Genomic DNA, 25,453 nt, shown 5'->3' with positions numbered 1-25,453 from the left:
TAGTCAATGTCATGTTACTGTGTTCTGACATAATTGTGGTAGGAATCATATTTATGAGATGACCACAAGAATCTCATGCCACAAACGGACCAATCCCTTTTATGGTCTAATTGTTGCAATGCTTACATAAATAGTTGTTATGCTCAGGGTCAAAGAACCACATACCTATTTCTATGTAACCAATACAACTTTCAGCTTGTGTTTTATGTTCTATGACACAACATTTGTGAACCGAGAAAACTTTTGAAAATAACTTGCTTTTTTTAAATGGCTTGGTGGAGGGTAATAGACCAGAAAGTCTATTGAGGTTGATGAAGCCTTTGGACATGCCTAAAATAGATCTCTTGGCTCTAGCCTGAGGCATGATGGCAGCTTACATAGGCCCTCTACATCAGGAAACTGGAACTGGCCACAAAGAAGGAACAATTTCCCCCCTGTATAATGTATATAGTAGTCTTTCCCCCCCTTTTTTTCTTTTTGACCCTAGTCTTTGGATGACATTAATAAACCTGTATTGCTAAGACCTGTTTAACAGAAACAGAAAAGCTCTGCTGCCAAAATAATTCCTTTTTTGGAATAACAAATGTTCAAAGTTGGGTGAAGCATGCTACACATTTGCATCAATTTTTGTTTTTTTTAAATCATATATATTGAAAAAACTTTTTATGTTTTGAAAGTATAAACCAAGACCTTGGTTACATATGCACATCTCCCAAAATATCATATAACTGTTATGTTTATACAAATGACATGGAAAAAAATGTGTAACATACAAAAATAGCTACAGTATATTCTTTACTGCATTCTTAAAGATTTTACACATACAATGTTTTTGTAGTAATCTCTCCCCCTTTTAACCTGTTTCAGTGCAGCTCTTGTAGCTTAACAATCTATTTCCCTGTTCTTCAAATAGTATTTTGTCAAATACCACAGTCACAAATTATTTCAAACTCTTTGTTCTTAGAAAAGCCATACAACAGAGGAATGTGAACTCGCTGCAAATTTGCTGAGCACATTCTGGATGACATTGTCCTAGCATTTATTACTCTGGGCTTGCAGTTTTCCTTCATCTAAACTGCTGAATAAAATTGCTAGGGGCATACAGTCACTTCCCAAGGAAGTGAATCGAATGTGGAGGCAAGTGCTGTGTGGCACGTGGTTGTACCTGTTGTCACAAGCACCTGCTTGACTAGTTCCTGTGACCTGTGACTGGTAACAGAACTCCATCCTGCTACACCCAGCACTACCTTGTTCCCCTTTTTGAGAAACTTCACCATTATAGCAAAGTCCTCTACTAGATCTTAAAAAGCAATGGCAGGGAATGAGCGTCAGAAAGTCTGGCTGTTCCCTTGTAAGTCACCCCTTTTGTTCCTTAGATCCCCTGCCAAATATTGCAGCATTCAGGGCATGTGAAAGGAAAGGAAATGTTGAATCAAACTGTGGCTTTGCCTGATGGTACAATCCCTCCCCCCCAAAAGCAGGGTCACCTATGTTCATTACATACTGGATTAGGGCTATTGCAAAGAACATTTAACTGCTTGTATTCCCCCCCCCCCCAAAAACCCCTATTAACAGCAGGGACAGCACCAGCAGCATATTGCCCTGCACGGATGCTTCTTTCGATACTTTGCTGCCATCCTGAATTTCTCTGTTGTTGTCTGAACATAGTCCTGAGTATTGACAACTTCCATTTCGATGCTGTTGATCATTTCGCCTTGTTCTTCCACCAAAAGTGAGATTTGGACAAAGAGGCCCTTCAAGTCTCTCACCTGGTTCTCCAGATTGACCAGTTCTTTGTGTCTCTGTTCAATCTCAGATAGCTGAGCTTTTGTGATATTGACCTCGGTGAGCAAGTTTTCGTTGAAGATTTCCCATTTTCCTTGTTGTACCATGTCGTTCAGTTCTTCCTCGGAGACTTCTTTTCCAGCCACTTCAAGCTGGCGCACAATAAAAGCTTTGCATTTTTCTTGCTTGGCTGTTATGGCGGCGTTGTACAGAAACATGATATTTTGGAAGCGACGGAATAGGACCGCCCGCTGAGCACTCAGAACCCTTATAATGGCAGATGATGAACCATGTTCTTTCTCTGCTTTCTTCAGTGTTTTTGACAAGTCGTCCAAGCACTTGCTAATGTGTTCTGCTTGAACCTTTATCCCTTTTGTGATGCTGCACTCCTTTTTAAGTACGCTGAATCTCCTCATGGAAGCCACTAGGCTTTTTTGCTGCTGGCTGAACTTTTGGACGTCTGCTGCCAAATTGTTAATATCATTGTGAAGTTGCTGGATTTCATTCAGGTACCTTTCAGTTATGGGCTCCTTTTCAAAAATGACAGCGGTTTGTTCAAGTTCTTTTTCCTCTGCCACAACACTAGGAGAACGGCTGTTTTCTTCTATTAATTGCAGTTCCTTTGCTCGCAATTTAAGCTCTTGAAGGCGGTCTTTCATCTTCTGTAGAGTTTTCTGTGGTTCTGTTCTTTTTAAAACCAGACAGTTGTGTAAACCTAAGGATTAAAAACCATTTTAGTAAGCTGTTGTTTACCCACAGACCTATTACAAGGATGACAGAAAACCTTTAACGGAGAGGGAGGGGGAGTCAGAAAAATGCAGCAGCATAAGCTACCATAAATAGGTTGCACATAAAGCAAATTTTTTTTTCCTTAGAAATACTTGGTCAGTGGTAAGCTTCTCAAGATTCTTTGAAACGTGCAGGAAATACACATAATTGTTGACTGCCTAATACTGGTCCAATATTGTACTGCATCTTTTAAAATTATTCTTTTGGTGTGATGGGCAGAAGGAAAACTCAAGTGGTCTGCAAGCTGACAATATCTTGAAAATTACATATGTAAAAATCTTTTAAAAATCCTAATCATGAATTGGAGACTTGCATGATCTTTCACCTCTTACCTTCTCTCTCCAGAGCTAACCATGGTGCAGTCTAAACTTTGCAGAGCTAACTGCTTGGTGTAGTGAAACATTGTATGAAAGTAAACAATTACCATGTCTGGTTAGAATGTACTCTTCTGCATTTATTAATAAATACAACTGTATTTATTAAAGGAATGAAATAAGTAAGATAATTTGTGCAAGAAATCTGTACGGAAATCTGCTAATCATGACTACAAAGTCAGAAACATTACTTCTGCACCTTGGAAAGAGCTAAATCTGTGACATTAAAAACAAAAACAAAAAGCTAGTTTCTTTTTGGGCATGGAAACAGTCCAGTTATTTTGTACTTCCTAAGAAGAGATACAGCTGTTGCTTCTAAAAACCTGAAATGCTTGGTAAACCTAAAGAGTCATTACATTGATTTGGAGAGGGTGGATTATTTATATCAAGGATGGGGAGCCTTTTTCAACCTGGGAGCCACATTTTCCAGGGTTGGGTGGGATGACAGGCAAAAGTGAGTGGGATGATGGCTTGAGACTCTGACCTTTTTGTACATTAGGCTTTGTTGCATCCACGCAACAAACACACACAGGAGCCTACATACTTCACTTTATCCAGGCAAACGAACACAATTCATGGAAGCATTCTAGTCAGGCAAAAGCAATTGAGGGCATGGAGCAGGGCTGGTGAGAAGGGGTGTGGTCTGCAAAGGTCCCAAGGGCCTGATTGTGCATGCTGGGGGCCATATTTGCCCCCTGGGCCTGAGATTCCCCACCTCTGCATCACATAATTTAAATATCTGTATCCTCGATCCACCCAGTGGTGCCCAAGGTTGCAAACAATAAATAAGATCAAACAGCCATATGAAGTATAAAACAGCGGATAAAATAGGCAGATAAAAATACAGGTCTTTTTTAAAAATAATAAGATCCCCGTCAGTTATATTGGAAATTTGGTTATTGTAGGGATTTTTTTATTACACATTTGTAAATGGTGTCTTGACAAATACACATGCATGCACACACCACTCCCAATTTGAATAACTTTTTTAAAAAGAAAAGAGTGGCTCAGCTTGTTTAAAGGATTGAGGCATTCCCAATGACATTACCAGAATGTGAGTATGATTATATATAAAAACTTGTTATTCACAAATGCTTTATTCTGTACTGGACTGAGGGAAGTAATATCAATGTCTCTTTACTCTTCAGTTTCTACTCTCTGAAGATTAAATAGCTTGTTGATTGCTGACTAAGGATCATAGCTGCCAAGTTATCCCTTTTTTACAGGGATTTTCCCTTATGCTGAATAGGCTTCCTCGCGAGAAAAGCGAAAACTTGGCAGCTATGCTAAGGATCCAATCCCTTGGGGAAAATCTTCTATTCATGTTTTTGACATTTGCAAATGAACTGGTCCCAGTAGAGTGTGCCCTAACATGCAGTTCCATGGCTCTTTGATAAAAGTGCTTCTCACAGGATTATGCTCCAAATGCCAGCTCTTGTGATGCTTGTTTTTCATTGAAGGGTTTTTTGTGGGGGGTGGAGGTGGGAAAGAGAGAGAGAAAGGAGGAGAGAAAGAAGCAAAAGTCTTGGTAGGCTTTCAGTTTGACTGACCTTTTGGTGTATTGCTTGCTGGTTTGGTTCGCTCTCATTTTTCTGTTGTTTACAGCATTTTTGTATGCTGCTGTATAATCTATGGTGTCCCTTTTTTATAACTATATCCTGTATCTATATGCTGTAGACTTATCTGTGAAAACTGGATAAGGAGTGGATGGCAAGAGCTGTAGGCTTTGAGCTGTACTCAGTGGGATTTTTCATAAATTGATTCCCTCAACATGGCTGCCTGAGTACAAACTTCACTTTTGTATGAAGCAGGAAGTTTGATTCTTAAAAACCACTTACTCTGTTGTTTGGCCAGATCACATAGGACATCTAAAATAAATGCCATTACGCATTTGCAGTTCTGGTGTTGGGATTTTCCACTCAGTTTGGCGAAAACACACGGTAATGAGTCTACTTATTGTACAGCGCCAATGGTTGAATACTTCCATGCTGAAACAATTTCCAGTTGGCGATTGTAAACAGTGGAACTTCTCTAAAGTGCTTGCTTCAGGAATAGTTCCCAAATCAATTAATGGTTTGGTTAAAGTACAATCCATAGTTTAATTTAATAGATTGGGTTTGGCAGCAGTGCTTATCTGACGCCCTACAGACTGTGCCTTTAAGGAAGGTGGTGAGTAAGCACCAGCAATATGGTACCTTGTAATCATATTGATGTAACCTTTTGAGCGCCTGAAAATTATATAGCTGGGGTTTATGGCCTGAGATCTGTATTTGCTTGACATATGATACTGTGGGAAACACCTAATTCATTGATACAACTGCCGAGTATGTCCTATTAGTCCCTTCTCAAATGTGTTTTTCTCCCTCCTTAATACTGAGGAATAATTTTCTGTGCCTCCTTGTATCATTCTCCTAAAGTGCAGTCTCTTATCCCATTTCCTTAGAATACCATGAGTGTTCTGGAACTTAATAGGCAAGCATATTTCAGTACCAGTTGTTGGAAACTTGCAGTCTACAAGAAAAATAAGCTGTGTTCTGATAATACATTGCAAAACGCTGTGACTTCTAGAGCAGAAAATTTTATGATGACTTTCTTCAGTAATGTTATAAAACTGCTTGGTACAATTTAGAATGTTCTTTTTTTCTTTTTAAATCATTTTGGTGCATGTAAAAATGAGCTGATGTACTGAATTGAGACTTCAGGGTAGCAACCTGAAAATATCTCTTAGCACAGTCTGACACATCCTTGGCCAGCATTAATTTAGTATGTCTAACCACTTAGTAATTAAGTGGCATAACAATAGTCTCTATTTTGTCACCTACAGAAAACACTGACTTGGATTACATTAAACTGAATTAATGTAAAATTGTAATTCTTGAAGCCTTGTTATTACAGTTAAAAATAAAACCTTTGAAAGTTGGCTGTTGCTCATATGCTTTTTAAGAGGCTCAGTACTCCATTGCTACATCTCTCTAGCTGTGAAACACAAGTGTATACAACAAAGAGTAGAAAATGGCTGTAATAGATTTTGCACTAGCCTCTTTTGCTTCCAGAAACAATGCAAAACTCTGCTTTTAACTCAATATGATTGCCCTGGTTTTAACTTAGAAAGTCTTGTGCAGTTTGGGATCAGAGTATCTGCTTCCATATGAATTTGCCTGAGTGTTAAGATCTTCCTCAAGACACTACTGGGATAGATTTCTTTAAATTTTTGAATGGTGGTATCTCATTCTTGGTGCACTCTTCCTGAAGGCCATCCTTTCCTTTAGGCACCCGGACAAACTATTTTTAAATAAATAAATAAATGACATTTTTAAATTTTATTTTCTCTGTTACTTGCTGTTTTGGCATTTTATCATTTTGCTGTTGCTTTCTAAAAAGTTTGCAACATTTTGAGATGTTAGGCTAGTAGTCTTCAAATTCATCCCACTGGTGCAACGACTTCTGCTGGCTCAGTAGAACTTCCTCATCATCTCCTCTCCCCTCAGGCCCCCCACCTGCTCCCGAGGATTGGGAGTACCCCTAGAACAGATTTGTTGGTGCACGGGGTGAGGAAAGGAAATTCCATTGCACCAGCAAAAGTCCTTGTGTAGCAACTTCATTGGCCACAACTCTATATTTCCTACTTGCTTTATCATTCTATTGTCAGCTACTGTGACATAGGAAGCTGTAATTGAAATATTAAATGTTTGAAATTGTAAATATATCCACCCTATTTCAGTATTATATAAATATATACCGGGTATACACATATATATATACACACACATATACATGTGTGTGTGTTTGTAATACATAGGGTATATATATGATGCCTTGTGAAGATTCTACATTATTGGTGTTGGACCAAGGTCAACACATGTATCATTTTTGCAACAGTTTTATTATATAACAGGGTATTGGGTGAGAGTTGATTATTCCAGAGGGAAGAACCAAATGATACAGGGTGGAGATCACTAAATGAATACTCCCAGAGAAAGGCAGTGTGATTCAGAAACGAGGAGGAGGAGAAGCACTTCGTAATAAGAAACTGCTCATAATGAAACCAGAGCTTCAGTTGCCAATCGGCAGCAACAAACTTGAAAAAACCAGCACCATAAATGTATGCGTTACTTGGAAAGAGCCATAAATAAATTGAGTTAATGTTCTTGGTGACTGGAGAAATCAATTGTATTTGTAAATGCAACTGTACTGTTTGTTGAATAATGTTATGAACAGTTTCATATGGGCTGTGCCAATACTCTTGGAGGTAGGAATTGTTCTCTGCAAGAGTTTTGGTTGTCATTGCAAGACAGATTTTGTGTTGTGAGTTTTGGAGGGCAAGCATGATTTGTTCCCTTGTTGACGCTTTCCCTGGTAAACAGGGAGTCTTGAACTGTTTCAGCTGCTTAACAAAATGTCTACTTCTATATTGGTGAAATACTCAAAGGACTTGGATACCCTGCAGTTGAGCTAGTCATTGAAATCTTCACAGTGGTTATTGCACATTTAATCAGTCTAAGAGAGATACAAAATCTGTTGATATCTCGATTTAATGTTTCCTTTGAGTGTTTGCAGTGTTAACATTGCAGCATTTGTCTAGAACAGTCTTTTCCAAACTGTAGTTGGGGGAACCCTGAGATTCTCTAGGAGAATAACAAGAATGGCAGAAAAATATTTCTGAAAAGCAGGTCCCCAATGTATGAAATGCTGCAGGTGTTCTAGAGCTGCAATCTTCAACCTTTTGAGACTTGGGATCCATTGTTTAGCCCCAACAAGGCTTTCCAGAGCTCACTTCTTAATGTTTTAATGCATATTTCTATGGTGGTAATGTTACAGTTGAGACCCACCTTAGGTCATGCTGTGACTCACCATTTGAAGACCAGCATTCTGAAGTGACTTTGGACAACTTGGCAGTGAAGGCTCTTGCCAGCATGCCCTGAATATTATAGAATACTCTCTATTTTGAGGGGGGTTGTTGACAGACAAGTTGGTGTACAAGGCAGTTTCTGAATGCAGAAAATATGAAAAACCACTATCTAAATTCAGAGTACAGAAATACAGTAGAATATTTTTAAATCACTTGTAAAGCCAGATTTTATAGGAGATTTTTTAATGTATCAATGAAAGTGCCACCTGAGGCATTATGTTGTGCTACCCTGCAGCTTGCAGCAGGCAAATTTAGCTGAACTTTTTAAAAAATCATGTTTTAACCTTTTATAATAATACCCCAGCTTTTTGAGGATTAAGGAAATCCTGGAGTAAAATTTCATTACATCTGTTATCTGTGAGCATGACCTTTGACTGCAAGCGTTTCTACATACAGTACTCATATTTTTTTTCATAAATGTAAGATGATGTCATTTCTGTCAAATGTACACATACACTCCCTTTCCCATGATTCCTAAAATAAAAGTGCTGAAGTTCTCCAACTGTAATAAAGTCCCCTGAGGCTCTTACAACCTTTTTCTGTTTCCTTGATTCCACACCATATTCAAGTAGGTATAATAAGCATACAAGTAAATTAAACAAGAATCCTTCATGCAGTGTTTAGCTTGGAATTCTTAATTTTATAACCACCCATCTCCCAGAATATAGCTTCAAGTATATATTTTGCTGTGAAACTTCCCCAGTTTTAAAATGCAGAATTTGTGCAAAGAATGGTTTTATTGACTTGGGAAATTAAAAATGAACTCTCATCTTTTAAGCTGCTGCTGGCATGCTTCCAAATAAAACGAGTTTGGGTGCATAAAACACGTCTAGCAGATTAGTATTCATGTACCTAAGTAATAAAGCTCTACAAACATATCTATTGGAAATGTTTTCAAACTTTGCAGAGGGCAGACGTCTCCTGTATTCTTAACACATCTTAACATTGGGGGCTTTTAAATTACTCAGTGTTCTACTTTGATTTATTTGATGTAAAATAAAACCGAACTACTTACCTTTTTTAAAAATCCTGAGTTGCCGGAAGCCTCTTTAGGATCTGGTGCTTCAAGGTGCTTTGCAATATCCTTGTGAGGGTAAATAACAGAGCAGGAGTGTGGTTTCCATTAAAACAGTTTCTGCTTACTTAATCCTCCTGGACCTAGACCTTAATAATCATTGGGAAAGTGCATCTTAGAAAGCTGTGGAGTGTGAGAGCCTTCACCAGTTATGATGTACAACAGAGCAAATTGCTTACTTTACGCTTGGGGAATCTGGTTCTGCCTGTTGGAAACCCAGCCTTGCTTTCAAGGCGGGCCATTCTATTCTAATGAGGCAGAACAAGGAAGTGCCATTGCCTGCCTCCTTACTGGACTTGCTGGTTTACATTGCAAATGCCTGTTGCTTAATATGATTCTACTCCTAAAAATAAATCCCCTGAACATCGGATACTTGGCATGCAAATAAGAGGAATTTTTGGACTATGCATATCATTGCCAGGGATCACAGATAATATAGAGGGGAGGAAATGCTGGGGTCCTCAGAGGCCAACAAGCATGCACAAAGTGCTATTGTGTGAATGTACAGAGTGACTGATCCCTCCCCACTCCATGCCATCCATTCACATGAGATGCTCTGTGTGTGAGAGAGAGAGAGAAAGAGAGAGAGAGAGAGAGAGAGAGAGAGAGCCCTTAGAAATAGCTATCACACAGGCATGAAACACCATACAGAGCTTTTGGTTCTGGCCACTGAATATACACAAGTTTGAACTCTACTTAAAAATAACTCTTTGAATTTGTGCATTGAACAATTTACAACAAAACGATAAGCTTGACATTCACCTACTTCAAATAAAATAGAAGTGTATACTGTGTGTTTTAAGAGTAATTAATACAATACTATGATTTTCCTTTTCTGATAATTAACCATTATGTGCAACTTATTCCTCTGAGAAGTAATTATTGTAAATGGGCAATATCGGAGACTGTTACTGCCTTCTATTGCACACATAAATTGAGATTTTCTCCTGCTGTTGCTTGTTGTCTTGTACTTTTACTAATGTAAACAGCGCTGTTGCAACTTCTCACTTGGTGGCTTTCTTTTTCTTAGGTTAGCAAATAAGCAGGATAAAGAAGGCGCCTTGGCAGAAGCAGATGTAATTGAGTGTTTATCTCTCGAAAAGCTTGTCAACGAGCACAAATGTCTCTGTCAGATTGTAAGTGCATTTTAATAAGATTAATTGTAGGTTCATTTTAATAAGATTGATTAACTTTCTTAAACCTGATGTGTGAGCAGAACTTTGAAACTAGAATTGTGTAATCCCATTGTTCCCATCCACTTTATCAGCCATTTTCTCTTCTTCTGTGCTCCGGAGCTCTGGTTGTGATTGCTGCACCAGTTTTAATACAAGACAGGTAGACTTGCTTCAGTGGCTTAATATCCAGGCTGTAAGGAAATTAAGGCCAAACCCATCCTAGCCTTTGCCACCACTCAAATGCTTTAGGCTACTGTTCCACTGTAGTGTCCATCATTGCATTGAATTTAACTGCTGCTCTTGAGCTTTATTAACTTATTTATTTAACAAATTTTGCTCCTAAAAGGTGGCAGCGGGGGGCGGGATCAGTAACCTTTAGAGTAACCGAGTTAAATAAACAAATAAATAAATAAACCGAGTGAAATAAATAGTTTAAGCAATGGCAAATCTTCCCAACATGTCTTTCACCATAAGTTTTATTCCAGGGTTGTGGTATTTGTTGGAACATTTCTATCTGTGGATCTGTGCCATATGCTGGTATACACTTATGCCAAACACATGGGAGTGGGGCTAGTAAGCTCAGCCTCACAACCGTCCTCACATGTCCCTTGGATGCATGGTGGGGTCTTCCTTTCTCCCATTTTATTCTTTGACACTTAAGATGACAGCACTTTCAATTCCGTTAATGTTATGCTGCATGTGTACTGCTTTAGAAGAACCCTAGTAAAATAATAATAATTCAGTGTCCATACCTGCCAAGTTCCTGCCTGAAAAATGAGGGAACGGACTGGAAGTAGCGCTGCTGCCATTTTGGAACTGGGCGGAGCATGCTCAGAAGTGACTTTTGATGCTGCTCTGCCCAGTTCCAAAATGGCCACCGCACCAGAAGTCACACTGCAGCCATTTTGGAACTGGGCAGAGCAGCATCAAAAGTCGCTTCTGAGCATGCTCCGCCCAGTTCCAAAATGGCCGCTGCGCCAGAATAAACCGGGGGAAAACAAAAAAAAATCCGTTTTTTCGGCTGGGAACAGCTGGAAAAACGGGTTCCCTGGGGAATACGGGAGACTTGGCAGCTATGTGTGTCTAAATTCTCATTTAAATCGCTCTTGTACCAAATTGCCAAAGTGATCCCTTTCCTCATATTTTGGGAATATATATGAGGACAGCTTCTGGAAAAGCCATTTTTGGAGTGTGTAGGCAAACCTGCACCTGCATCTCTCTGGATTGCAGCCTTTACAGTTCAGTACTGAGTTGGATCAAAATGTGTATGAGTTCCAACTGACAAACACCTGTATAATTGCCAGTGAGTTAGGATCTCTTCGTCCACGTTGATAGTAATTTAACAATATAATGCTGCTGATTTTTCACTTGCATATAGGAGCCTTGTTCAGCGATCATGGGCTATGGAAAGAAAATTGACAAATCTATAAAGAAAGGTTTACTCTGGCTGTTACATATTATAGCCAAAGATTTTGATGCCTTACATGAACGAATCCAGAAAGACACCATAGAGCAAAAAGCAGCTGAAGAACAAGAGAAAAGAGAACGGGCAGAACGAGTGAGAAAGATACGGGAAGAAAGGTATGTTTGTTTTGCTTTATAAGAAGGGACTGTACGAAAGAACACTATTAAGTTTTTTAAAAAAAAAAATTATTTAGTTATTTAAAGCATGTCATTTGTTTAGTTTGAAGTCGCATAATAACTTTCATTTATTTATTTTGAAGTAATAACTTGAAATAACAGAATAACTTCTGTTTACTTACAAATATTTATTTTGAAATAAATATAATAGCAACCCCAAAGGGAAATAAAAATACTTTACCAAGATAAGTAAGCAGTTACATAAAACCTTTTCTTCTACTGCCTTTCATCATACCAAATGTCAGTGTTGTGTACAGCATGAAACAACATCACATATCAGAAAAGTGTAATGTGCACAACCTTGTTTACTGATATCTTTATGGGTGCCTGGAGGGGAACAGTCGATGAATCTTCCATGGCAATGTTAAAGTTACTATTTAAATACTATTGCAAATGCAGAAAGATCTACCAAAGCTGTTATAAGATTTTTCTATGGGAAAGGGGGCCAATATATTCCGGCAGCCTCCCAGGTTTTTGCTGCAAAAATATTAACACAACTGACATATGGCTCTCAGATCTGCAGCTTCAAAAATCCTGCTTTTTTCCAAACTAAGTTCTATCGCTGCCTGCTAGGGATCCCTTCTTGTGTGTCTAACATAGCTGTCCACCTGGAAGTTGGGTAAATCCCTATTAGTGCTCGGATATGGATTCTGAAGATCCATTATTGGTTAAAACCTACCTGTTTCCCTGTTGGGTTGGCACCCTTAACCCTACTGGATTGCTACCAATCCAAATGGAAAGCTACATTGCATGAAAAGCTAAGAGGCTTGGGGTTTTCCCCGCAGGCCCTGCTAGCGGTAGGTTATGAAAAAGCTAGAGCAATAATCCGCCAACGAATTTGGGATGTGGAACTGCAATGCCACATGAGCGAGATGAATAAACACCCAGCAATAAAAGATAATGGGAGAGGATTTTCCCCAGCAAATTATTTGTCAAAATTACAAATACCTAAATACAGACGGTCATTTACCCTCGCTAGATTCAACGTGCTACCATCTGCCTTATCGCAGGGCAGATTGGAGGGTAAAACATACGGGGAACAAGTCTGCCCCTGCGGCTTGATGGAGGTAGAAACTGTCTCCCATGCCTTGTTATGTTGCCGTTTTTATGGGGATATACACTCGGTATTCATTACCCCTGCTTTGTAAAAATCTTCAAATGAATCCAAACTTCAGTGTCTAAAATCCCTGGTAGAGGACAAGGATCCTGAGATCATGTTAAGAGTAGCCAAATTCTGTGTGACTGCCATAAAACGCAGGGAACAAGTGCTATCATAATGATTAAGGCCTTAAACAATAATCTTAGGTTGTATTTTAGTAACTTAAGTTTTAATTTATATATTTTTATAATTGTTGTTATATCTGTATTGTCCCTGTTATATTTGATTGCAAATTCAAATGTATCCCTATCGTGTTTTATTATTTCCTTGATACTGTATGTGGGATGGAACTGGTCTGTGACCGTGATAATAAATTCATTCATTTAACTCAACTAGAAAAGTACATGTGTTGGAGATTACTAAATCATCAAATCATAGACTTGGAAGGGACCCAGGGGTCATCTAGTCCAAGGAATCTCAGCTATAGCATCCATGACAGATGGCCATCCAACCTCTGCTTAAAAACCTCCAAGGAAGGAGAGTCCACCGCCTCTCGTGGGAGTCTGTTTCACTGCCAAACAGCTCTTGCTGTCAGAAAGTTTTTCCGACTGCTTAGTTGGAACCTCCTTTCTTGTAAATTGAAGCCATTGGTTTGAGTCCTACCCTCCAGAGCTGTTAATTGTAGCTTTCCAAGTGTATTGGTAATCGTGTGGTAGAAGTCATCAACTACTTCATCAGAACCTGGAGCATCATTAGAGTGAGGCTGTGACAGTGAAGCACAGGTGGTGCCTGCTGTTCCTTGCAAAATCTTACGACTAGGTTCAGGTTCTTACATGCTGTTATTATGATGATGTGCACAGCATTCTGGAGTAAAACAACCATGTATGATTTTACTGACGGACCACATGAGGTTTTTGTTTAGTTTCTTAAAAAAATAATCTGTGTTCATAATTCCTTAACATGCCAATCTTTTCCATTGATTTGTGTTTTATTCAGTACAGGGTGTACTGTTCACACATTAAATGACCATTCTAAAGTTCAGCGTTCCAGTATCATTTAATCAGTCCTGATAATAAATGTATTTAAATGTATTGTGCTTCAGTGCAGCTTCTAAACTTTCAAAAGCAGCTGAGAAACATTGTGTTTACACACTGAGCATACAGAGTCCATGTGCTCAAGCATCTGCCTTGGTTGCTTGCTCTCATGACCAGGCATGGCACTCATGTATGTAACAGTGCACATTGAGGCTGCAACATTAACTCTACTTACCCTGGAGTCAGCACCATTCAATTTAGCGGTAGTTGCTTTTGAGTAGACATGATTAGGTTTGCCCTGTAAGCTTGTTTTTGGTAGAAGTTGTAGATGATGTAAGATTGCACAGTATCAAGTTATTTCCATGACTGCATGCATTTGGGAGCACTTTTTTTTCATACAGTAAAGCCTGTAGAGTAAAAATTAGAGGAATGCAGCTGCAGAAAATTCTGCATGGTTCATCAAGAGGCAGTAAAAGGCAGGTACTTTGCACCAGTTTTTCTCACTTAATGTAAACATCCTAGAAATGGCTGATCAGTAGTCTTGTGTTCCTATAGTTTTCTGTTCCTATTCTATGATAAATTAGGTGAAAATAGTACCATACGTCAGAGAAAGCTTTGTAGACTGATGCCCAGCCAGTGATCTCTTTCCAAACTGAAGCTTTATAACAGAAAAGAGATGTTGATATCTTGATCATAGTAATGACTAGTTTTCCCAATCTCTCTGCTCTCCTCTTTCACTCCTGTCCCCATGATTTCTATAGTTGCTGTCTCTAGGATTGAAAAGATATATATTTTTAAAGCAAACAATGGATATATATATATATTACAAGTCTCTGTGGAATTTATGGGAGCATTGTGTCATTTTAGTATACGGTGTGCAGAAAAATAGATGAGATAATGTAGAAAAGATTAAAAATCCATGTAATAAGTAATTAAGTTACAGCGAATGCAGCATGTACATTGATCATACACCAAATCTCTTACGAAAGTTTGCAAAACTTTAACAAAGAATCAGTATGTTTCTTGTTCTCTCAGAAAAGTGCTTTGAAATACAGATTTAGTTCCAGCAGAGACTTTCCACTAGAAGAAGTGCATCTAACTGGATCTAACTCACAAGTGTTGTGTACTGAAAACTTTATATGGTTAACAACCATAACCTCCTTTCCTGATTCTCCCCCTTCTCCTACACAAGCCTCCTTGCCACTGTTTTTCCTCTTCTCTCTCCTCCCCACCTTTTTCCTAGCTGCCCCCATGCCTTTATTTCCTTTTGGTTCCTGACTGTTGTTTGTCTGAATTAAATTGTCCAGAAGCGCCACATGGACTACCTCCAAGCTAGTCAAATGATGCCTCTTTATGGAGTGTGCTTTATTAGAGGTTCCCAAACACACTCAACTCTCTTCTATCTATCTTTCTACTCGCTGCACCTGGTAAATAAGGCTGCCCTTGTGTGCTTTCAAAGAACAGGCAACTCTCAAATCATCCAAAATAGGTGCTGCTAACAATAGCACAACAACAAAATTGGAGAAACCTGTCATGAGAATCAGGTGGTGGTCTTGTGTGCAGTAGCATCTTTGGAAAATATAGGGATATTGAATTTTATCTTGTTCTGATTTTATTAAGAATTTTACACTCAATTTTTTGCCTTAAGGATAGAACAGAATGCATATTCAAATGCATATTGAAAGCTGGTGGTGCTAATAGATAAGAGTGTGTGCCATCAGCCAGGACATTTCAGACTTGGATCTCATTTCAGCCCCTGCTAGCTGGCCTCAAAAAAGCCAGTGCTCTCACCTTCACATTTGTTCTTTGCAATTTGAGGAATAATATGCATTTGTTACAAGGGGTGTTACTGACATAATGTACAGAAAATGCTTTAAACACTTATAATGTTTCAGGGAGGCTTTTAATGTTTAATAGATTACTGTGTTTTATTTTTCTGTTGGAAGCCGCCCAGAGTGACTGGGGAAACCCAGCCAGATGGCCGGGGTATAAATAATATATTATTAATTATTATTATTATTTGCTAAGGAACATAACTTAAATGGCATTTCCTTTGGAATTGTGTCGATTGAAGATCTTCTGTCTTTCTTTTTTAAAACAACAACAACAACAAAGAGATCGGAAAGAGCGAGAAGAAGCAGAACGTGAAGGAAGAAATGTTCCTAATGAGGATTACTCTGAACCAATAAGAGGCAACCCATTCCAGCCTATATCAGCTGTAATCACTGAGGTATCAGAACATTCGTGTGTTTTAAAAAATGCTTTTGATAATCCATATATTTGAGACTGATACTGTTAAATAATGGATATGGATTCTGAGTCAGAGTGTTGATTAGAAGTGATTTTTCCTGCTCAGCCTTCCCCTTAATAGAAAAAGTATTTGGAGTAACACAGATCAGCAACTGCCCCTACCAATATCAAGAATCCTAGATAGGTGCTGGTTTGGGTTTAAAAAGATGGTCTAGAAGTCTTAAAAGAGGTACATTACAATATACATTGGGGATTTTCAACATGATCATCACCATTGTTTCCTTGGAAGTTATTAACATTGATTAAAATATGTTCCCACAGTCAGACTAAATATTCAATGTATAATTTTTAAAACTGGTTTGTATCCACTGCTGTGTGAGCATGGTGTTCCACTCGTGCAACTAGACTTCCTTTCTTCTCCTCTTCCCATGTGCCTCTCCTTAATCTGCTCCAGAGGGTCCCTCAACACAGTGGAACAGATTTTGAGGCTGAATGTGGGGATGGCGGGGGGTTGCAAGGCAGAAGAGGCGGAAGTTCTGTTGTGCAAATGGAACTCTGCTGTACAAACTGAACAGCAGCGTTGGCTACAACTCCGTATCTTAAATAGTCAAGCGAAGACTGTGGTGGACATCTTGTTTGGCGGTTTTCCAAAAATTAATCCTAAACTATTTGATATTTCATATTATAGTACATATACATGTCTGCACACCAGGCAGCAGCCCCTTGCAAGTAATGCAAACAAGAGCGCCATACTTAGGACTGTAGGCTTGGCTCCTCCTATCCAGGAGTCCCATAAACTTCTGCTGCTGCTCCAGGTATGACGCTCGTTCTATAGGATAGCCGTCATTGTTCTAGGAAAAATACTAAATATGGGCTTGTTACATCTATGCAATAACTTTTATAGATACTTCATTTCTATGAGCCTCTTTGAAAATGTATATGCTCCTGCTTTTCCAAATTTGCTGAAAACATAAAATATAATTCAAAACAAAAACAAGTGTTAACAAAAGAGCTGCATTAAAATAAGCTTCCTTGTACTCAGACCACTCTTGATTGTTCCTTTCCCCATGAGCCAAAGACCTTTGGAAGCAGATATTAAGGTCAGAACTGCCTTCATAATGGCAGCACTTTTTTTTATAGTTAAACTGGTTTAGAAGACCGTAATATTACCAAAAAATGTCAGCAGCTCAGCTTCCGAAATCAATGTAAGTGATTAAAAGCTTAGTATTCTCAGCAAGGAAGAAGCTATATTACAAAGTCTAAGTACATTATACACAGTGGTTTGTTTGTGGAATTCCCCAGTAATCTCTGTGTACATATAGGGCAACTAAACTAACGCTACTGAAAATATTTGTACAGCTGAACCTTTAAATACCTGACATTTAAAAACAATTAAAATGTAAAGTTGCATATAGCATATATCTTTACTAAGAATACAGAAACTAATTAATATTCAGAGATTAAGTCTTCTATATCTGAAGTTTAATTCATTTTATATTATTGATTATCTATGATCTAGCAGAAAGGATGGTGTGCTTCCTAGGAGATTAATAAAAAATGTAGGCTGACTGTGAACTCGCTTCAAATAGAAGCACCTTTCTCTCTCTGAAGATTTATTGCTGAGCTGAATGTAAACAATTATAAAATCTTTTGCTTAGTTTGTGCTACAAATGATTTTAATAATAATAATAATAATAATAATAATAATAATATATTTTCACTGATCCTTGTAGAGTTGTTCGTTTTTTGTTTTTCTTTTTGCTGACTTTTCCCCTGTTCCACTGTCCAACCCAAAATTTCATGTCTGCACTGCTGGTTTACAAAAATTGCATTTTTTCTCTGCTTTGTTAGAATGAAAAGAAAATTGAACAAGAAAAGAAGAGGCAGCGGGAGGAAAATGAGAAGTCTGCCATTGCCTTGAAACCTAAAACAGATCAGGAGCAAATGGACACTCAGAGCCTGAACAGCCAGCAATCAAATGAGAGTAGATTGGTAGAAAACTATAAATCTGCACTAACACAACGCTTGGAACATGAAGATGAGAATGACCAGCAAATCTCAGAAAGTCTTGACTCTGGTGATAATGCCACTTTGAATTCTGGAATAGGTGGGTTGAGTTTCATGCTCATAATATAAACACTGTCTTTCACTTAGTAGCCAGCTTCTATTGGGTTTGCCACAACTCCCCTTCTCTGTCCTCTAGCATGCACATAATAGTTGGATGAAAGGCAGGAAATATTTTTCACTTACACTACAGTTTGGAGAAGTGAAGACCCAGCAGGATAGCTGCCTTTTCCTCCTGCTTCTGATTAAACAGGATTTGGGAGAAATGTAGGGGTTCTCATTTGCAGAAGATAAATGGCATAAGAGGTTCCTGCTTCCATACTGCAATGTAAGTTTCTGCTCAGAGATGAAGTGAATGGGTTGGGGGTTTAAAAGCTGCTCTAAATCCTTCATCTTTGTTACCAAATGGGCCCTTGTTGAGTGGGTTATTATTTTTAATTCTTTCGTAAGCTGATGGGTTTGTTATGATACCATGTTACAAATGTTGCTCTTTAGATTGGACTGTTTTAATTGGATAAGAGGTACGCAATATGTTTCTGTGGTATGTTATGATGAAAGTTTGCCTTGTTTATTTAAGGGCAAAGTGGTAATAGTTAATATAAGTGATAACTTATTATAAGATGACATCCCAACATCATACAAGCAGACAGTCACTCATGCAATGGATCTCCCCATTTCTCCAGACCGTCAAATGGGCACAGTCAAATTTCATCTTTTATTCTGAATGATGATGATGATGATGATAAAAATAATAAAACAAACCCCAAATAAGCTTGCAAATCTGTATATATTTCACAGAGTGCACTTGTGCTTGTTCTGAGCAAGCAGGCATTGGATTGACAGGGTCATCTGGTTAGAAGTTGTAACCTTGCTCATCCTGCCTGATGGAAATTAGCAGGGAAAGTCAAAAGTCTTACCATGCAATCCTAAACACACTTGGTGGGGCGTTCTGCTTTGTGCTGTTAGTCAGAGGCTCTTTAATCAAATCTAACCTCAACATTGTGCCCTCCAGGTGTTGTTGGGTTATAACGTCCATCAGAATGGTCCACTATGGTCTGTGGTCAGGGATGTTGGAAGCTGTATAACAAAATATTCAGTGGGCACCAGGGTAGGGAAGGCTAGCCTGAAAATCGCCAGGTATTCCCAGATTGGCCTGCCTCTTTGGAGGTTCTCCCTAAGATTTCCTCATTATCTAGGGTGAGAGAAAACTGTAGATCGCCTTCTTCATTATGCCACACAACTTTTAAATTGTTGTCCCCAGGGAGCTTGCCCAGTGTCCACGTGAATGTCCTTTCAGTACCAGGTGAAAACTTTTTTTCTTTTTTTAGGCCTTTTAACCTCTGCTAAAGTTGTTGCAGTTTTATTTGCTGTTTTTATTTGATTGTCGTTTCAAAGGATTACACTGTTTTTACCATTTGGATACTATAAGCCATTCTGAAAATAAAAAGGCAGGATACTTATTTGTTAAACGAAAAAGTAAACATTAGAGTTGGTTAGATGCAAATTCTGAATTGCAAGTGTTGCTTGTGTTTTGCTTTAGATAACAGCAAAAAGAAAACAAAGAAACTAAAATTGAAAAGGAGTCATCGAGTAGAACCAGTCAATACAGAAGAGACGGTTTCCCCGAATCCTATACCAGTAGCACCTCTTGCACCAGGTTCGTAAACATGAATAACTACTGGGATGTCAGTTTCCAAAAGGCCATTTCACGTGACCTTTCAGATTATAAGAAAATTGATCTCACGTGGCTTTTTCATAACGTATAGAAATTTTAAGAATAAACCTGCCGCTGTTGGATTTTATTCCAGAGTGAACAATACTCTTGCTAGGAGGGATTCCCCCCACCCCACCCAGCACATACTGGAAGATAGTTGGGAGCATCATTTTACAACTCCTAGAATTAAGATGCTTGAAGAATTGGATCTCCATTAATTCTGACAATAATTGACCTGATTCAAAACGCTTGGGGTTAATGGATTAACCACCACTTTTTCCACTTCTCAAATGTTCTGGTGGCAGTTCTTGGTGAAAGCCATATCAAAATATGTCTCTTGAGGGAATATACTAGATTAATGGGAAACATGACAGAATGAATAATAAGTGAACAAATGTGAAGGTGACACAGATTAGAAATAGTCTGGTGACTGTGGGCATATAGGGAATCTCTTTCTCTCCATGCCCTGCTTATACGTTTCCCGGAAATATTGGTTGGTTACTGCTAGAGACAGAAAACTGGATTAAATGGCCCATTACAGATGGTACTTGTCATTAGTAGCAACAAAAAAAGGAGCACAAATGTTTTTGCGTTCTTTCTCATCCCTGACAGCTTGTTTTAAAATGGAATTGTCAATGCATAGTTTATTTATATTATGAATTTCTCCCCAACAGCCTAGATCTCTGCAGACATGTTGTGTTTGGTTCCCACTGACACCTAAAGGAAAATGTTCAGTGAGATTGTGTAATTTGTGTATTTTGATTGTCTCAGTGATATGTTGTTTGTTTGCCTTTAAATATATGCGTGGAACCTTTTCTGGGTTATGAATGAATGAATACGTTCCATCTTCACAAAGATGAATGTTTGCATCAGTAGATTTCTGTTTGACGATGTGGTATTGCTCTTTGATATTCTTTTTCCTGTAGTTGGCTGGGAAACTCCTACTAAAGTTAACAGAATTCGAAAACTTGAACCTCTTGGTGAAACCCGACGTAATGGTAATTTCAGAGGAGATCACAATTTGTTGGTTTTCCTCAGAAACCTATTCAATTTTGCATGCTGGCTTTTTTCTTTCATTTCAACTAACCATGTGCAGCTTTAATAGCATATTTTTTCAAGTTTTGAAAAGAGCTCATTCTTTGTTCTAGCTCCCCCTCCCCCATTTAAAGCGAAGTGTGGGCTTTGTATTGAAGCAAACAGAATGAAGCAAAAACTGGTCTCTGGTGTGCCCCTGCACCATGATTTACAAATAAAGCAACCAGCACCCCGTGGTAACGGATCCCATTGCATATAATACTAAATATGTACTTAGGTATAGACCAGAGGAAAAAATGAAATAAATTGCATATATTGCCAGCTTTACATATATCAGTGAATTCCTAAAGCTCAGGTGAGATGTAGGGATAAATCTGTTTTAAATTAGACCTTTGTTCTAAATCTCATTGATTGTACAATAAATGAGTCAATTCTTTTAAAAATTCAGCTGCCTTTTTCTTCTTCTCAGATGACTAATGGAGGGAAAGTATTTCAAGACCCGTGAAATACACCCAGATGCTTTTGCACTATAGCATATCCTCATTGCTTAAGCATTTCTATTGAACAATATTTCCAAGAATGGGGACGCCCTTAAATCAGTGGTAGAGCACATGCCTTGCATATACAAGATCAAACCTCATATCTCTACTTTAAAGGATCTCCCCTAGAAAAGGCTGCAAAAGACTCATGTCCTAGAGAACTGCTACAAGCCAGAATAGGTAATATTAAGATGGATGAAGGCAGCTTCATACATTTGCAGAACTATTATGTTTTCCAAAAAAGTAAAAAAAAAAAAAGTTAATACTTGTGGTGGTAAGCACAAATACTTTGCACTGTAATGAAACAGTTACGTAATATGCCTTTCCACAAATTTGTGTAACAAAATGCATCTTTCTTTTTAAGGAGTATAAAGAGAAGAAAGCAAGAGAAAAGAGAGAACAACAGAGGTAGGGAGGAGAGTGAAGGGCTTGCATTTACTGATTTCATTCCCTTTGCTCAAAACAAGGCATCCTGATTTGTGCCTAGAGCATGAGAATAGAAATCAAAGATATTTATATATCCTTGGACCCAAAACGGAGCAACTTTCCCTCTCTTTCTGATGTGTAAACGTAAAATGGAAAATCTTCTCATGCAAGAAATACTTCTGATTGCACTTGGTAACTCAGCTTGGTGAATTGCTGACACAAGAATGCATGTGGCGTTCATCACCTATAGATTTGATTCCCAGAAATACAGTTAACAATGCTTATCTGCCATGGAGTTCCTTGCATTCTTGTCCGCATTTCATTAACAAAGACCCACAACTTGGATTTGAGATGATAAAACAGAATCTGGGACAAACAGAGTAATGTGCCATGGCTTTTTTGATGCTACTATGGGCACTAATGAGAGTTTATAATCTTCTGTTAGAAAGTGTGCATTTGCCAGAATTCCAATACTGTTCAGCTTCAGGAGAAACAACAGACTTCATCAACCCTCCAAAAGGTTTGGCCTACACTTCCCATCATCTTTAGTCAGCATGGAGAATGGCCAGCCAGGTCTGATGGGAGTAGTAATTCAAAACATCTGGAAGGCACAAGGTTTGGGGGATGTTGAGACAATTTCCCTAAAATTCAGACTATTTTAAAAACTCTCCTATACAAAAAAGAAAAAAAGAAAAGCCATTGGATTCATGTATATTTTTACTAGAGAAAACTATGTAGCAAATATATATGACAATACCTTACATCATGCAAAATATGAAAAAATAATCAACTTGACAAACTGAATCAAAACTAAGGGGAATAAGATGTATGTAGCTTACCATCTATTTTTGGTGCCACCGATTCAAAAATATCCTAAGAGCTGCTTGCATGCACTTTTCCTGTTTGCACTCTCTCTCACTTTCCTGCTGAGCACATAAGCCATTACTTTTTTCTTACTTGATAATTTTGCACGTATTAAGCTTGCATGTATCACACATGGACATTTTTTAGAGTGTAAAGATGAATGTTTTCCTTCTCTCTTAACTATATTTATTATTTTGGCTGTGGGGGTGGGGTGTCTCCTTTTTCCTTTTCCAAATCCTGTTTATCATAGGAAACACATTGTATTGTCTTAAAAAAAGAACTCCCCAAATGGCTGTTCAGAAGTGCACAAGCAAATCTGGAGCTGGTGTGTCTGGACATCATTACACTTGAAGGACCCTACTATTATTTACTGCTGCTTTATAGCTAAACTATGTTGATGTGGAAAACAGTGGAAGAGAGAGAGGAATGGTCCCTTGAAATTCTTCCTTTCCCTTTCTTTATTGCTCCTGGTCAATGTGGGCTTCACACGGTTAACTATAAAGCAGTTGGGGAAAATAGCAGCAACAGTTTGGGGTGCGCCTGTATATATAATGAAACACATCACCCCAGCAATTCAGGTTAGACGTTTTTAATTCCCTCCCCTCTTTTTCCTTCATATTATGTTTGACCCTATTCCTAGATTTCTTTTAACATACTATGATTTTTCTCGCTGGAATACATTACCTGTAGACTAAGTATCTGCTGCTGTGAAATGTTTCAAGCATTACCAATTTTCTTCTGCAAGTCTTCATGACAAAATGTGATTAGGAGAAATTGCAAAATATGGGTAATTTTTTTTACAAAGGTATACCTTTTCAGTACTGTATGTTTTGCCATTCATTTTGTCATGCCCCCATACTTACTAAACCAGCAGACAGTTCCACATTGGTGTTCCTCTTCTTCAAAAGACTAGTATGGTATTATATATATGGTAATATATGGTATTATATATGTTAACTTGGTTTATTTTCTGATGTGTGTTAGATTTCTATGGAAAGCCGCTGCCTCCACTGACTATACGGCAAAGACCTAACAGCGATACCCATGAAGTAATTTCTTAACCAACAGTCATGTGGCAGTTTTTAAAGAAGCACGTATCATGTAAAGGGAAGGCCTGTATAAGACACTGTGTTCTTGTTTCCAGACACTGTGTTCTTGTTTCCAGAGACACCTGCTATTCTTAAACGTTGCTGGGCAAGGACAGTAAGGCTGCCTTGATAGCTCAGCCGTGAAGATGCCCTCACTAACTATCCTATTTCCTTCTTGACTCACCAATTCTTCTTCAGGGTTAATGTGGAACGAGAGAACTTACATAAGTAAAATTCTTAGGAAATGGAACACTTGTTTTCCTTCCTGGAAAGGGTAGTGGCAATCCTGAAGAGAACATTTTCAAGACCAAATGCAACTTAACTGTGCACCTGCAAGGACTGTTGTTAAGTTTGGCTTAATACTTCAAAGAGACTTTTGTTCTTTTTGTGGAGTTGTAAAATACATGCATGTTCAAGTGGGGGGGTATAAAGTGTACATTTTAACTATTTTTATATTTTTCTAGTATTTTGTTTTAACAGAACTATTTGGTTAACAGAACTATTTTGAAATATTAAAGTCCATGGCTATATTCATAAGCAGAACATATTTAAGAATGTCACATTTTCACAGCACTTCACTCTTGCATGTGATTTGCCTCACATGTTGTCTTGTTGTTACTTTGTCATGCTCTGATCCACCAAGAAGAAATGTGAGTGCAAATGGATGTTGTGCTCATGTCTTTAGTGAACCACAGCTAGACTTTCTGGAATAATACCATTTATATCTTCTGGAGGCAAGAGTGAAGTAGGGGGACTGAATTCACCCCCCACCTCACTTTCCAATAGATTAGTAGTAATAGTCTGTTTGTAACGACCATTCCTTGAATTGATTTTTCATTTCTTCCTGTTAGATTGTGTTGCTCTAGTGTGACAAATGGAATTGTATCCAAAATTATGATAAGTTTTCTACATAGTAACCTAAAATGAATTATCTGAGAACAAAAGGCCCAAGTCTAAGAACAGAAACTACAAGCAATAAAAAGTTGAAAATAATTTAAGTTTCCTGGAAAATTAAATCACTTATTGCAGAAATTGGGAACCTGTCACTCTCCAGATACTGTTGTACTAAAGCTTCTGTCATCCATAACTTTGCAGCTGGCTGAGAGTTGCAGTCAAATAGCATCTGGAGGGCCACAGATTTAGTGTGTATGCATTTTTCATAAGGTAACACTGAAATGCTACTTTTTCACATTTTCGTGTTCAGATTTGTGCATATGAGAATAAATTATCAGGGAAGCCCCTGTACACTTAAGTAGGATGGACAGCTCTGAATATTCTTGGACACAGTGGGTACAAATTCACCCTAGCATTAAAGTGAATAAGGAAGTCTCTTCTCCTATTGGAGCCCTCTGGATCTCTGAAAACTGTCATGTTCTGACAATGTATTTCTAAACTTTTAACAAACTGGACAGGAAAGGAACATGAAAATATTTCTTTGGTACTATGTTTATGTGTGTTTGAATTATCGGTTAAAGAGAGTAACTTGTACACCAGAAATAAAACTGACACACTTGAAGCATCACATTTGACTTTAAACTTCTGTGAATTTTGCATAATTGTAAATTTCATTCCTTGAAATATATCTAACTTAA

The 25,453-nt window shown here is 38.2% G+C and overlaps 2 protein-coding genes across 10 annotated transcripts in view; one reads left to right on the top strand and one right to left on the bottom strand.

Moving 5' to 3' along the window:
- Positions 1–25,383, top strand: part of ARL13B (ARF like GTPase 13B) — a 41,268-nt gene extending 15,885 nt beyond the window's left edge. For 3 of the 9 annotated variants that reach the window (XM_088668042.1, XM_035114823.3, XM_088668045.1), the window contains 7 exons: positions 9,963–10,068; positions 11,486–11,688; positions 15,997–16,111; positions 17,983–18,238; positions 19,736–19,852; positions 20,836–20,907; positions 23,758–25,383. In XM_088668042.1, the coding sequence (XP_088524168.1) occupies positions 9,963–10,068; positions 11,486–11,688; positions 15,997–16,111; positions 17,983–18,238; positions 19,736–19,852; positions 20,836–20,907; positions 23,758–23,834 (946 nt within the window). In that variant the 3' untranslated portion in view covers positions 23,835–25,383. Of the gene's footprint in view, positions 1–9,962; positions 10,069–11,485; positions 11,689–15,996; positions 16,112–17,982; positions 18,239–19,735; positions 19,853–20,003; positions 20,724–20,835; positions 21,392–21,413; positions 21,664–21,847; positions 21,892–23,757 lie in introns of those variants that run through there. The other 6 variants (XM_088668043.1, XM_035114824.3, XM_088668040.1 and 3 more) reach the window with 4 other exon arrangements.
- On the bottom strand, positions 615–9,139 carry STX19 (syntaxin 19). Its single transcript, XM_035114825.3, has 2 exons — positions 8,873–9,139; positions 615–2,500 (listed from the first exon to the last, which is right to left on the bottom strand). Exon 2 carries the CDS (start codon positions 2,442–2,444, stop codon positions 1,569–1,571), a length of 876 nt encoding a protein of 291 aa, XP_034970716.1. The 5' UTR covers positions 2,445–2,500; positions 8,873–9,139; the 3' UTR covers positions 615–1,568.
- Positions 25,384–25,453: the final 70 nt, after the last annotated feature.

This window comes from Zootoca vivipara, chromosome 4, assembly GCF_965207765.1.
Source record: "Zootoca vivipara chromosome 4, rZooViv2.hap1.1, whole genome shotgun sequence".
NCBI classification, from domain to species: domain Eukaryota; kingdom Metazoa; phylum Chordata; class Lepidosauria; order Squamata; family Lacertidae; genus Zootoca; species Zootoca vivipara.
This window is presented reverse-complemented; position numbering and strand designations above follow the sequence as displayed.